Source organism: Dipodomys ordii, unplaced genomic scaffold (assembly GCF_000151885.1).
Source record: "Dipodomys ordii isolate 6190 unplaced genomic scaffold, Dord_2.0 Scaffold34, whole genome shotgun sequence".
Classification (NCBI taxonomy): Eukaryota; Metazoa; Chordata; class Mammalia; order Rodentia; family Heteromyidae; genus Dipodomys; species Dipodomys ordii.
This window is the reverse complement of record NW_012267250.1, coordinates 2,765,149-2,780,884: the sequence shown is the minus strand read 5'-3', so window position 1 is coordinate 2,780,884 and position 15,736 is coordinate 2,765,149. Positions and strand designations below refer to the sequence as shown.

General features: G+C 38.1%; 1 protein-coding gene across 1 annotated transcript in view; it reads right to left on the bottom strand.

Annotated features, from left to right (window-relative positions):
* LOC105986279 (neutral ceramidase-like) overlaps nucleotides 1–15,736 on the bottom strand; it is a 70,384-nt gene that overhangs the window by 21,279 nt on the left and 33,369 nt on the right. The window contains exons 8-13 of the mRNA XM_013017097.1: nucleotides 14,149–14,269; nucleotides 12,928–13,053; nucleotides 8,812–8,898; nucleotides 3,115–3,219; nucleotides 2,908–2,989; nucleotides 79–194 (exon numbers count right to left, since the gene is read on the bottom strand). Coding sequence (XP_012872551.1) covers nucleotides 79–194; nucleotides 2,908–2,989; nucleotides 3,115–3,219; nucleotides 8,812–8,898; nucleotides 12,928–13,053; nucleotides 14,149–14,269 — 637 coding nt within the window. The remainder of the gene's footprint in view (nucleotides 1–78; nucleotides 195–2,907; nucleotides 2,990–3,114; nucleotides 3,220–8,811; nucleotides 8,899–12,927; nucleotides 13,054–14,148; nucleotides 14,270–15,736) is intronic.

Below are 15,736 nucleotides of genomic sequence, written 5' to 3'. Positions count from 1 at the left end.
CCCACTCATTATCTGATAGTTCTCAAATTTACAAACAATTATATGCTAATTTCATATGATAACCAGTAACTGCCTTACCTCTCCAGTGTGAAGTAATATTGGTTTTGGCTTATGACATTCTTTTATTTCATCAGATGGTCTGCCCAGGACCTGGTCCCGAAGGATGTCCCAAAACGGATCCGGTTTGGTTGTCCCTATAAACAATGTTACACTTAGTGTGCTACCTTGGATGAGGCCTCTAAAAGAAGGGCCACTGACACAAATATTGTACAATAATCCTTCTATAGGTTTCAGAGATTTTATTAAGGTTGTTGTCCAATTATTCAAACAGTTTAAATAATAGAAGAGGAAGAATTTCCTGTGTGTCACAAATTAAAAATCATTACTTAATTAGTGTACAAGAGAATTAAGAGACTATGTTTTGTTCAATATCCTCAAGGTTTTACATCTATTATCCTGGTTTATTTTGTAAATGAAAACATTTTTGTTTAATTAACATATTTGAGAGCTAAATCACTTTTTTTGTTGTGCCAGTCCTAGGACTTGAACTTGAGGCCTGCATGATGTTCCTGAGCTTTTTTGCTCAAGGCTAGCAATCTACCACTTGAGGCACATCTCCACTTTTGGCTTATTCGTGGTTAATTGGAGATAAAGAGTTTCACGGCCTCTCCTGCTTGGGCTGGTTCAACCAGTGATCCTCAGATCTCATCCGCCTGAGGAGCTAGGATTACAGGTGTGAGCCACTGGTGCCAGGCTACATTTTTCCTATTTTACAATTAGGAATAGCTTGTAATGTCAGTTGTCTGGCTTGTGTCATTGAAACAGTTCCTCTTGAATATTCATCCAAACCCACATGAATATAGAGTAAAAACAAAAAACAAGCCCCAAATGTATAAATAATGTCAGACAAAATATTTTAACTATAAAAATCTATGAAAATTCAGAACCTTTAATGATCAGGAAAACACAGCAATTTTAAACACTTCGGGACCTAACAACCAAGGAAAAAAATAAAATAAAACTGACAGGAAAGGAAAAATAGGAAACTCATCAATAATTGTGGAATATTTAATAATGAATAGAACAACTAGACAGATTAGACGAGACAGAGAAAACTTGAATGCTACTAGAAACCAATTAGTTCTAACAGATAACCAATAGAATACTCTATCCTACAACAACAAAATGTATCTTCAAGTGCACGTGGAAAATCACCTAGGACAGAGTATAAATGAAACTCAATTCATTTTGGAAGGTAAAAATAAAATGATACAATTTTGTGTTCCAAACACAGTAGAATAAAATTAGAAATAAGTAAGAGGGAAAGAATTAGGGAGAGGTAGGCATGGTGGTGCATGCCTGTAATTCCAGTACTCAGAAGGTAGAAGAAACAAGAGGACCACAATTTGAGACATGCCTGGTCTACATAGCAGCAAGATTCTATCTAAAAAAAAGTGGAAGATTGATCTAACATGACAACTATGAAACCCAAATCACCCACACTCCTAATCCTCCTCCTACAGAAGAGAAGAAAACAGAATCTAATCAGGAAGATACTAATCACAATATTATATTAAACATCTCCTGAAGAACAAACCAAAACTTTAGTTTCATAAAAGTGATATAAAGAAAACTTGGCAAGCCAACTTTCAACTGATCTCTAAATTAGTGTTGAAGACTTTAGGGCTCTATACAACCATATCCATTTGGCCAGGAATTTAATTTTTGGCTGTGACTACTCATGTTTTTAAGGATGGTTTGAACCTATGTGGGAAAGTTAGAAAAACAGAAAGAACCCTAGCAAATTTATTTAACAATCAACAAAATGACTGTACTAAAGATAATGCTATGTCTCATGGTGTATACAACCAGCTCAGGCAGTCCTTCATAGTATCTGAGTGGAAGATGACCACAATAAGTTGTTGTAGAGCTGTAAGTATGGATCAAGTGGTAGAGCAGCTGAATCAAGAGTTCAAGCCCCAGTGCCTGTACTAAAGAAATGAATAAATAGCAAGAAGTGGAGGGGGAGATAGTCTGACATGGTCTTATGGGAAGCTCAAGCAACAGGTAGCTGAAGCAGTAAAGGACTCTGGGACCAAAAGCCCAAGATTCCCTGGTAAGGAGCAGGTCCTATCACCTGAGGGTTGCAATGGAAAGTGAGCACCATGCTGTGTCCAGGACCTGTACTTTGCTCTATGATGCTAGGTAGGACTGAAAACTCTAAAACCCATATGCTCCACGCCTAATAGAAGTGCTGCCATCAATATGTCAGATAAGAACAAGCATTGACCAAGGTGTGAAAAAAAATGGGACCTAAGATATCACATTGCATTCCATAAAGTTGTATAATGATTATCTACAAATTTCAAATAATCATAAAAAGCCATATGCTGGTGGATCATGCCTGCAATCCTACCTATTCAGAACTCTGAGATTTAAAAAACTGCCAGGGTAAGAACGTTCATGAGATTCTTATCTCCAATTAACCTCCATAAAAGCTGGGAGTGGAGCTGTGACTCAAGTGATAGAGCACTAACTTTGAACACCACCACCAAAAAAAAGCCTCAGAAACAGTTCCCAGGCCTTAGATCACACTCCAGGACTTACACACACACACACACACACACACACACACACACACACACTGAGGAATAACTATAAAATAATTAAGTAAATTCATTAAAGTCATCAACAGAATGGAATGCAAGGAGACTTTGTCTCTGATTAAATCTGAATGAGCAGAAAGCTAAGTTAAAAAGACCCCTACTCCTGGAAGATATAAGCTGATACGTATAAACCTTGAAAAACTGAAAAGAATGAATGCACTGGCTGAAGTTAAACCTTATGAGCGAAGAGAACCTGAAGCTGAAACGTGGGAAGTAGGGATCCCCTGGGCTTAAAACTCACCCTGTGTAATATTGAGGCCTGAAACTCCATCGATGGTGCCGGCTGCAAAACTGTAGCCCAAGGCTGGTTTACATAGCTTCACCTAAAGGAAAGATTTTTAAAAGCAGAACAAGAGCCAAAGAAGAAAGTGAAGTCAAGCAAAAATAATAAAGCGATCACCCCAGCTCTGTCCTTTGGGCATGACCCACGCGACTCCGCCACGCTTACTGTGTGTGTGGAATTGAGCTGGATGCTCAGGTCGGTCATGTTCACCCACTGGTGAGCCGTAGCCACGCGTCCCGTCACCTCTTTGGAAGCAGAGACATAGAGTTCCTAGAAGAGCCAGGCAGAATTACTGTCCCAAAGGAATGAGCTGAGGTAGAGTGAATTCCACCAATGGTTCAAGTGAGTAGCAGTCTGGACAGCATTCCTCCACTAGGAGGTGCTCCACTGACTGCTTTGAATAGCTGCTGTCCACATGACTACCTCCACTCAGCCCAGCTGTGTCCCAGAAGCTTGAAGGCTGGGAGACTGCTGATCTGTCTTTATGCTCCACAAATAGAAATTCTAATTGTACAGGTTGTGACACAAATAGCACCAATACCACTTGAAAGGCAGCTAAGCAAATATGCACTTGATAGGCTGATACTATACTCCTTGAGCCATATCTTATTTTGTTGTTGTTGTTTCTTGTTTTTCTTAAATTTTAGTTTGTTTTTCAAGTGAAGTCCCACTTTTGCTCCGGCCAGCTGGGGATGATGATCCATCCAGCTCTACCTCCCAAATAGCAGAGATTACAGGGATGGCCCACCATACAGAGCTAACCAAGAAAATTTAAGATGAGAAGAGGGCCAAAGTTCTTCTCATTTGAGCCAATGAGAGCATATCTTCTTAGGCAGTATTCTTTTTGAAGTTTTTTTTCTCAAGATCCTTGAGTTTGACAGGCCAGGGGCCAAGTTACTTAAAAGAAATCAGAGGGCTGGAAAGGTGGCTCAGTGGTAGAGTGCTTGCCTTGCACGCATGAGGCCCTGGGTTCAATTCCTCAACACCACATAAGCAGAAAAAGCCAGAAGTGGTGCTGTGGCTCAAGAAGTAAAGCGCTAGCCTTGAGCTGAAGAGCTGAGGGACACCGCCTAGGACCAAAGTTCAAGCCCCATGATCAATGAAAATAAAAATAAGTTTTTTTAAAAAAAAGAAATCAGACCCCAATTGTGTATCAACTCTTTTGGTGTGAGTGTGTGTGTGTGTGAGAGAGAGAGAGAGAGAGAGTTTAATATAGCCAGCTGATGCATTTTTAATCTTGTGGAAAATAACAGTCCAATATATTTGGGTAGGTTTCTGTTGATTCATGGGTTTCAGACATGTAAGTGAACTATCAGTGCAAGTTCCATGGGCTGACACCTAGCGCATGTCCTCTTCCAATGGCCACATAAGAGCTCTAAGGGTAAGTGGCAGAACCCTGGCTATAGCATTTCTCTCCTAATTAAGAGCAAGCTTGCTTTGCTGAGAAGAGAATGCAGAACTTGGAACAGAACTTCCTGGCTCCCAACCTAGGAAGATAACAAAATTTCTGACATCAAAGTGTGTCACAAGCCCACAACCTAAATAGAATTTGTTAATTTAGAACAATCCACTGATAATACCACCCTAATTAAAAAGAAACTTTAGCTGCTGTCTACTACAAGCACTCTTATGTCTCATGTTTTTAAAGCTCTGCCTTTATTGCACCTGGGATATTTAGAACTCTGGGAATAAATTATTTACTTAACCACACACACACATACACACACACACAGAGGACAAAGGCATGAATAAGCTATTAAGATAGAGGGATTTCACTATGAAGCACATGTCATTCAGAGCTCTTTCTTTATATTTTCCCTCAGAAATCAGTCCAAACAAAAATAAAATTTAAAAAAAATTGTCTTCATGAAAGCTGGGAGAAAACATGAGGGTAACATGAAAGATAAATTTTAGGAGATCATTCGGGTAAATGCCCAAAAGTGGGATTGCTGGGCCATGGGGGAGCTCTATGTGGAGTCTTTGGAGGAACCTCTATACTACTTTCCAAAGTGGTTGAACAAGTTTATACCCACCAACAATGCAGTAGGGTTCCCTTCTGTCCACATCCCCTCCAGCATCTGTTGTTATTAGATTTTTTTATTATAGCCATTCTAATAGTGGTGAGGTAGTATCTAAATGTTGTTTTGATTTGCATTTCTTTTATGGCTAGGGAGGTTGAGCATTTCTTCATGTGTCTATTGGCCATTCTTATTTCCTCTTCATTCAGAGAAGTTTCTCTGTAAGTCTTTAGCCCACTTATTTATCAGGCAGTTGTTTCTTTGAGGATTTGTTGTTGGGGGATTAAAAATTTTAAGTTCCAGGTATTATGAGACCCTTGTCTGTTGTATGGCTAGTGAAGATTAATGACATTGCCCAATTTGTTAGGAAATGGAAAGACTTGGAAAATTTTATATTAAGTGAAGTAAGCCAGGCACAAAGAAACATAGGTCCCATGGTTTCCTTATTTGCAATAACTAGTATATGTCTGAAACAAGCAGAAAAGGTCAGATAAGATGATGGTAAGTGAAATGAACCCAAAGATAAGGACACAAGTGGTTTTTCTTTCTTGCTATTGTTTCTAACATATTTATAAGGTACCACGTGAATTTTTTTTTGTTGCTTTGTATGTTCCTCCCCCACAGTATAACCCCTGTTTTCACTGTATTTGATGTTGGTATAATTTGGGGAGCGGAAGGGAAAAAATAAATTGTTTAAATAGGGATACAGGATGGCCCATTGCAACAATGAAATGTACAAGACGCTATGTCGAAAAATGAACTTTACAATTTAGGTGGGGGAGAGGGGAATGTAGTTGTGGAGGTGGGAGGGAAGGGATGGTAGGGAAAAAACAAAGGAGGAGGCAACAATGCTTGATAAGAAATGTACTCATTACTTTGCTCATGTGATTGTAATCCCTCTGTACAGCATTTTCACAATAAAAACTCATTTAAAAAATTTAGGAGACACAGAAAGATAATGGTAATAATGAATTCATAGCAATATCATTATAACCCAGTCACTGTTAATCAGAAGTCTCTTTAAAGAAAAGGCAACAACATTCATCGAAGCATTATTTACCATAGCCACCAGGCTCTGGTGATTCACACCTGTAATCCTAGCTACTTAGGAGGCTAAGATCTGAGGATCACAGTTCAAAGCCAGCCTGGGCAGGAAAGTCTGTGAAACTCCAATAAACCACTTGAAAACAGGAAGTGGTGCTGTGGCTCAAGTGGTAAATCGCTACCCTTGAGCTGAAGAACTGGGTGACAGCACCCAGGCCCAGAGTTCAAGCCCCACGACCACCAAAGAAACCTTAGCCAAGATATGCAACCAATCCAAATGCCCCTCAGTAGATGAATGGATCAAGAAAATGTGACACATATACACAATGGAATTCTATGCTTCCATCAGAAAGAATAACATTGTTCCATTCATAAAAATGGAAAGACTTGGAAAAAAATATATTAAGTGAAGTAAGCCAGAACCAAAGAAAAGCAACCCCCATGATCTCCCTCATTTGTAAGAACTAGAATATGTATATGATATTCTTAACAGGAGATCTCAATAATCCAAGTGATTAATGCAAAAGACTATCTATAATGAAGCATATTAACATGAACTCCAACTTATGGAAACGAGATTCTCATTAGACCCTGTATATGATTCATTCTTCTTTCTTTATTGTTGTTTTCTCTTTTGTCATTTCTCTTAGTTTTTTGTACCTCATGTTTCGCATAATAGACAATACAATATGTGAAAGGGAAAGAGAATGACAGAAACAGCAGAACAAAGGTTGAACCACAGCAATATTGATACTCACTTGACACTGTTGAATATGAACATTACAACTCGGGGGGGGGCATCGATAGGGAGGGGTAAGTGGGCTATAAAGAGGGTTGGGGTAATGATGATTAAAAATGAAGTATTTATTGCCGTAACTATATAACTGTAACTCCCTAGCTCATAACCTTCTCAATTAAAAAATAAAAAAATAAAAAATTTTTAAATTAAAAAAAAAGATGAGCTCCAACTTCTCTAGCCATAAAAGAAATACAAATCAAGACAACATTGAGATTCCTCCTCACCCCAGTCAGAATGGCTATAATCAAGAAATCTAGTAACAACAGATGCTGGAGGGGATGTGGCCAAAAGGGAACCCTACTGCATTGTTGGTGGGAGTGTAAACTTGTTCAACCACTTTGGAAAATAGTATGGAGGTTCCTAACAAGACTCCACATAGAGCTCCCCTATGACCCAGCAATCCTACTTTTGAGCATTTACTCAAATGATCACAAACAAGGTCATACCAAAGCTACCAGCATAACCATGTTTATCATATTATTCACCATAGCTAAGATATGGAACCAACCCTGATGCCCTTCAGTAGATGAATGGATCAAGAAAATGTGGTATCTCTATATACAATGGAATTCTATGCCTCCATCAGAAAGAATGGCATCACCCCATTTGTTAGGAAATGGCAACAGTTGAAAAATATTATATTAAGTAAAGTAAGCCGGGCCCAAAGAAACATAGGTCCCATGGTTTCCCTTGTTTGTAATGTCTAGTACATGTCTACGACAAACAGAGAAGGTCAAAGTCTATGTACATATGACCAGATAAGGTGAAGTTAAGTGAAATGAACCCCAAGACTGGGACACAAGAGGTTTTTTTCTTTGTTGCTATTTTTTTAATGTACTATGTGATTCTTTTGCAAGTTCTTCCCCCATGGTATAACCCCTGTTTTCACTGTATTTGATTATGGTGTTCTGCATCTTTTATATAGAATTTTGTAATTTGGGGAGGGGTAGGGGTATAGCGGAATGCTTAAATGGGGATGCAGATTGACCCATTGTGACGATGAGATATATGTTGAAAACAAACTTTACAATGTCGGGGGTGGGGGGAAAGGTATGTGTGGAAGGAGGAAGTGGGGAGGTGGGGAGGGAAGTGATGGTGGGGAAAATCAGTGGAGGAGGTAACAATGCTCGATAGGAAATATATTCATTATCCTACTCATGTAACTGTAATCCCTCTGTATAGTATCTTTACAATTAAAAACAAAAAAAGATGAGCTCAGTACAATGGTATTCTCCTGTAATCCCAGCTGCTCAGGAAGCAGAGGTAGGACAATCATATTATGAGGCTAACCCAATCCTCACACTACTTTTACCAAATAAAACGACAGTAAAAACCAAAAAAAGAACTGGAATTCAAGATACCAGAGCTGCTCCAGAAGATTTTGGGCAGGCAGACCATGGAGATTTCTGAGAATCGAGATCAGTGTGGTCATATGTGATACCACATTAATAAAAATTAAGTTAAATTAAAAAAACTACACCAAACACTGGTGGCTCACACATGTAATCCTAGCTACTCAGGAAACTGAGATCTGAGGATCAAAGTTCAAGGCCAGCCCTGGAAGGAAAGTCTGTGAGACTCTTATCTCCAATTAACCACCAGTAAACCAGAAGTGGTGCAGTAGCTCAAGTGGTAGAGCTGAAGAGCTGAGGGACAGTGCCCAGGCCCAGAATTCAAGCCCCACAACTGACCAAAAATAACAACCAACCAAACCAAACCAAAACAGAACAAAACAAAAACTTTACATCTATCCATATTCTGTCTGAGGCAAATGCTCTGGCTTTCTAACCATTCTAAGACAGGTTTTCTCAATCCTTTCCCAGCAGACACAATTCCTATGTGGCTGGCGAAGTCAGCCTTCAAAGCTGACCTCTTCTAGACTTCTGACATCGTCTGAACTCTTGCTTCTTCTTTGCAATTATCAACGTACTAATGAAGGAAGTCAGTGGCTTTCACAGGACAATTTTAAGTGAAGTTGAAAAGCACAGACCTATGACTTACCATTGCTTTCTGGTAAATGGTCCGCCCTATAATCTGTGTGCTTTCAAACATGTCTTTTCCAGGCCCATGAGCCATGCACTTGCTGGGCTGGAATATAAGGAGAGAGGTTTCACTCTTAGCAAAATAGTTCATTTTTTAAAGAAATGAAAACATTACGGATTTTTAAGTCACATTTCTTAGTATTTCTTCACTGATAATCAGTTCACAGATTAGCACAAACAACATCATACATAGTTTTCCCTGTATTTGATTCCGGTGTCCTGCATCTTGTGCATACATTTTTGTAATTTGGGGAGTGGAAGGGAAATAACAAAATGCTTAAATAAGGATACAGGTTGACCCATTGTAACAATGAGATGTATAAGTCACTATGTTGAAAACGAACTTTACAACTTGAGGTGGGGGGAGGGAGGAGTTGGGGAGGTGGGAAGGGAAGAGATGGTAGGGGAAAAACAAAGGAGAGGTAACAAAGGAGAGGCTGGATAGGAAATGTACTCATTACCTTATTATGTAACTGTAACCCCTCTGTACAGTATCTTGACAATAAGATATATATTTTAAAAGCTGGAACAATGAGCGTTTTTTATAAAGTATCTATTCTAATGACTTCCTGTTAAAAATTGGAAAGTTGAAGCCAGGCACAGGTGGTTTATGATTATAATCCTACCTTCTCAGGAAGCTGAGATCTGAAGATTGAGGTTCAAAGCCAGCCCAAACAAAATTCCTTGAGATTCTGTTCTGGCAAAAAAGCCAGAAGTATAGCTGTGGCTCAAGAGATAAAATACCAGCCTTGAGCGAAAAAGCTAAGCAAGAATGCCCTGAACCTGAGTTCAAGCCTCAGTTCCAGCAAAAAAAAAAAAAAGAATTAGGAGGCTGAGGCTCAAGTACATGAAAAGATTTGTTGCAGAATATACAGGTTGCTGATATCTGAGCAAACACTGGATGTTACTTCTATTTGTGTAGAGCACAGGGACTGGGATAAGTAAAGATAAGTAAAGGCCAGGATCCCCTTTGATTAAAACTTTGCTACAATTCTATCAGAACAATTAGCTGGCACTCTGAGGGAAATGAAAAAAATCTGGCAGTCTCTGCACCTTGTTTCTTACATCAGAAAAGTTTGAGATGGATCAAATATTCAAAAATTATAAATGAAATTAAGAACATGCTAAGGAAGATATAGGTGAACGTAGTCTAAGGTGTGGATTTGCCTTCTAAAGATGATAAAAACAGGCTCAGAAAGTCTTACCATATAACCACTTTAAAGGACTACATGGAAGAGAAAAGGCAAGGCTGAAAAATAACTGATGAACTAGGGGAAACTGTTATACTGTTTATGACAAATAGACTAAGACTTCAATGTTTTGGAAGCTTAAAATTCAGCAAGAAAAATCATCCTTTGTATATACAAAAGACATGAAACATTGTAACACTTTCCTACACTCTTGTGTTTATTTGCAGCACTATTTATAATAACTGTGGTATGAAATCTACTATGATGGATGAATGAATAAGAAAAATGTGGTACACATACCCAATATGACCCTACATAATGATGTAATCCTATGATTTTCAGAAATATTGATAGAACCAGAGGCCAGATGTTAAATGAAATAATCTTCTAGAAGAATGGGGTGCAATAGTGGTCCCTAAAGACTGAAAATGGAAGGTGAGGGTAAGATGGAAAGAAGTTAGAAAAGGGATACAAACGAGGGTATCTGTCTGGGGTGCCACTGAAACAGCAGGACTTTGTTCTGGTTTCACAGCACCATCAGGTGACTATTGGTCACACTTATCTAAGATATACACATATATGTATGCATGTATTTAGGGGTCTATGACATTTCCAATTAACATTCCTAAATTAGCATTTAGGAACTGAAAGTTCTTATCATCCTGATTTATCATTACGAATTATATAATTACTATAATGTAATCTACAAAGATATAGAAACATTGTCTTCACTTGACAATATAGAAAAATTACTAGACACCATAGTCCATGTCTTAATTGCAGTTACTTGAGAAGAACACACAGAAAGATTGTGGTTTGGGGTTAGCCCAAGCAAAAATTCAGTGATTCTCCCTATCTCAAGAACAATCTGTATATGACATTCCATGTATGTAATTCCAGCTACATGAGGTGGCAGAAGGATTTCAGTCTGTACAGATGCATGTGAGCACCCGTAGGGGATGGGGGGAGAAGCCATCTGGAAGACTGTTCACAGCGGGGAAAAGCCAATCCAACACACAGCAGAAAAGAGAGAAGGTTTTCAGTGGAACATGAATCTTCTTATTTTTCCTGATGATAAGAGTAAATAAAGTATATTCATTGTGGAAGTGGGAGGGAAGGGATGGTAGGGGAAAAACAAAGGAGGAGGCAACAATGCTTGATAAGAAATTGACTCATTATCTTACTCATGTAACTGTAACCCCTCTGTACAGTATTTTCACAATTAAAAAAACATAAAAAAGAAAAGTATAAAAATAAATAAATATAGGAATAAAAACCACATACAGAAGTTCCAAAAGAATTATCATTAACCATCCTGAATGCTCCCATACACACTTTTTTTTAACTTTAACACATGTTTTGGAAAACTACAATTATAGTAAGTGTTCAAAATTAGATCCTATTTGTTGTACTCAACATTATGTATTATGGCCTGTTCTCTACATTATCAATATTCCAACACAACATATTAAACTGATCCATAATACTGTATTGCACATATGTATAACTTATTTACATACTTTGGCATTTAACCAGAAATCTTAAAACTTGATACAGATCAATAGTGCATGAAATATCATAAATGAAGAGTGGCAATGAGTATCACATCTATATGAATAAGTAGTATTTAGCAGAATATTGGTTATTGGGTCGAGTTGACCAAAACACAATGAATAGCCCATAAATAATGTATAACAAAAATAATGTTGTAGATGGAATGGTCTATAAACAAAAAGAATAAGAACCTAGAAGCTAGCATCTGTTGCTTATATCAAGGTTGAAGACCAGACCTCAAACAAGTCTGTGGTTAACAGTTAAATAAACAGGAATATGGTCTTACTTTCTGTCTTTGAAAATTGCCACAAAGATGTGGATATAACATGAAAAGACTTCCAAGACATGATGATATAGAAAACTCAAGTCCTAAAATCCATAAACAAGTCACAACATTTTGTTTATGACTATGGATAAATATATAGAAGAGGTACACTAATGACTTCCTAGAAGGCCAGAGTATGGTAGAAAGGGATTTTTAATTATTGCTATGCACCTATGTTACTTGAATTCTTGCAGCAAATTTTTGTTTATAATTTTAAAAGAGACAAAAGAGATTTAGATTATATTGTATGTAATATAATCGAAAATGATTTTAATATATTTATTATCTTATATAATACAATCTAAATTTACATATATGTAAATGTTATACATTATATAATCTAAATTTATCTATACATATATATGGAGCAAGAGGAGCAAGAGAGCATGAGTGCTAGTATAGGCCACTATATGTGTGTGTGTGTGTGTGTGTGTGTGTGTGTGTGGTCTCAAGGCCTGGATAATGCCCTTCCTTAGCTTTTTATCCTCTAGGCTGGTGCTATACCACTTGAACCACAACTCTACTTCCAGTTGTAGTGCTTAATTGAAGATAAGAGTCCCATTGGCTTTCCTGCCTAGTCTAGCTTAAAATAAGGATCCTTAGATTTTAGGCTCTTGAGTAAGTAGGATTATAGACATCAGCCACCAGTGCCTAGAGACTATGTATTTTTTAAACACTAATGATACATAATCAATGAGAAATGTCTCCACAGGAAAAAAATTTTGAACAAATTTCAAACTTCAGATATATAAAGGTAAAATACTTTAGAGTGGCCAGGTTTAGAGAAAGATACCTAATCTCTATACAGCCAATCAAAGAGAAAACTGCAACTTAATACACCCAAAATTTTAGTTTAGACAGCTTCTCGAAATAAGAACAGATGCCAGAGGTTAAGTAGGCAAGGTTATACCCAAGGAAACATACTTGGAAATCAGTGATGGATACCATTGAACATGAAGTATACACAAGACACACAAGCAGAAACTCCATGTGCCATCTCACGTACCCCGCCAATGGGACAAGTGCTCTGGGCATTTTCACAAGACTCTCCTGTGTCAGTACAATGAGGTCCAGCAATGTTCGAGGACACATCTCCTAGGTTTGATGAAGCAAAGGCTGCAACAAATGGTCCCTGCCAAACAAGCAAACAAAAAATACACCATTACTTTTGATTCTTTCCTATTTTCTATAATGACTTCTACTACACTTGCAAACATTGAATCGGGTAAGCTCTCTAAAATCACCCCCATACAATAAAAAGGGACGGACAATATTCTGAGAACATTTTCTATATCTGAAAACGGTCCCATTGCAGTCAGTAGTAAGAGGAAAGCTGGGCCACGCTCCTTCAGGTTCTTTACACCATGAAGAAGGTGCTTCATACTTACTATAGCTCAGAAAACAAAAGCTAGCATGACAGTTCATCAGCTTTTTATATATTCCTGTCTCCTAAACTTTAAGTGTCTGAGAGTAATTGTAAGCCATATGAAAGTAAAGACTATAAAACGTATAAAAAATAGAACGTTATAATAAAAAATTTTGTAGAACTAAATTCACACAGAGAGACCAAAGGAGGATGTTTATCTAAAAGGAAACCAAAGGTTGTTATTTTGAGTTTTGTGCTTTTTCTCCTTTGTCGCTGTTTTAGATTTTTGTACCTTGTGTCTTGTATGTAAGTTTATCTGTTTTAGGAGGGTAAGGGGAAGCACAGGAATGGTAAGATAAAGGGGAAACAAATGCAGCAGTGATACTGACTAGACTCTATGTTTAAAATGAACTATACAACGTGTAGAGGAAAGAAGTCAGGAGGGAAAAAAACTGAGAGAAAAAGAGGATAGAAGTGACACTGTTCAAAAAGAAATGTATTCATTCCTTGACTTATGTAACTGTAACCCCTCTGCACATCACCTTTATAATAAAAATAAATAAACTAAAAACAAAAAACTAGTATCTGTTACAAAAATCTTGAACTTGCTTTCTGTAGGCAACGGATGGTGGCTTCATAAAGCTAGCAACACAAAGAGTATTTGCCACAAGAGAAAATATTAATAATTTAAACCTTTTCTTTCCCTCTCAGGGACAATAGTGAATTCGTTATATCCAAGCATATCCATTAGGCCCATGATAATAATTTACTCAAGAAATTTGGACCAGCTATTATAAAGGTTGCATGAAGAATTAACACTTGATAGCTCAAGATAATGCTTTCAGCGGCAAATAATCTCACTTGTCCAGGTAGATATCCTGTGTTCTTCTCTTGCTCAAAAAGGTAAGCTGCGTAGCCCATGTTGTCACTGTTCACTAGGTGGTTGGTGTTGTTCATGCTGACTGGATGGATGGCAAACCAGCTGTGAAAGAGCAGAGGTCCCGAATTAATCAAGACAACTGGAGAACGCAGGCCAAACATAAGAACTGGGAGCTCAGGTTTTCTCCAGTAGGACAAAGTATTTTGAATTAGGTCTACATTTAGAGCCTTTCATTGTTTATGACCAAAACTCAAAAGTACTCAAGAAAATTAATCATTGACTTAAATTAAAGATACAAAGCTGCTGCGTGTTTATGACTTACACCCATAACCTTAGGTACTCAAAAGGCTGAGATTTGAGGATTATAGTTCAAAGCTAGCCCTGACAGAAAAGTCTATGAGACTCTTATTTCCAATTAACCACTAAGAAGAAGGAAGTAGAGGTGTGGCTCAAGTAGAAGAGCATCAGTCTTAAGCAAAAACACCAAGCAAGAGTGCAAGTCCCAGTTCAAGCCCCAGTACCAAAGCAGACAAAAATAATAGAATTCCATTTTTTAAACATTGCTTCTGATTTTTATTTATTTTTTAATTTTAATTTTTTTTATTTTTTGGGGGGGTCCAGTTGTGGGGCCTGAACTCTGGGCCTGGACGCTGTCCCTCAGCTCTTCAGCTCAAGTCTAGCGCTCTACCACCTGAGCCACAGCGCCACTTCCGGCTTTTTTCCTTTTTGCTTATGTGGTGCTGAGGACTGGAACCCAGGGCCTCAGGCATGCAAGGCAAGCGCTCTACCACTGAGCCACCTTCCCAGTCCCTAGAATTCCATTTTTATAAATACTCCTCCATTATTATCTTCAAATAAGCTTTTAACAAATGCCAAAAACAATCAATTGTCCTATGGTACAATCAAAATAATTGTATTGGTGTAAACTTTGTTCTTCAATACAGGCACAAAGACAGTAATTAACCTAATCAATCCAACACAACCCAACAGACATTTACTGAGCTTCAGCTTTTTGGCAGACATAGAAAAAGTGGAGGTTTACTCCCAGACTGCATAAAAGACAGAGATCTGAACAAATGGCCTTAATATAGTGTGATAAACAGTAGGAAGAAATAGACAGGAAGCATTTGGAGACCACAGATGACTGACAATTCATTCTCAAGGACACTGGGGAGGGGAGACCACAGATGACTGACAATTCATTCTTAAGGACACTGGGGAGGGGAAGGGTAAGCAGCCGGGCAAGTGGAGAGAGGTATAGAAGACTGCATGCAAATTTCATGCATAGTAATACCTTGTTCAAGTGGAGAGCCACACAGTTCACATGCTAACCTGTTACTTTATTTGGATCTTACAGGCCTAAGAGGCTGCCTTACTCTCATCCCTATAGGGAACTCAGAGATGTCAAAGGATAGCCACTGGGCAAAGGAAGTGAAGTTTAAAAGAAAGATAATCTTGAAGGTACTTGTAAGGTTTTATATATAAGAAAAATGTGTATACCTGGTGTGTGTGTGTGTGTGTGTGTGTGTGTGTGTGTGTGTGTGTGTGTGTGTGTGTGTGGTGTGGTTT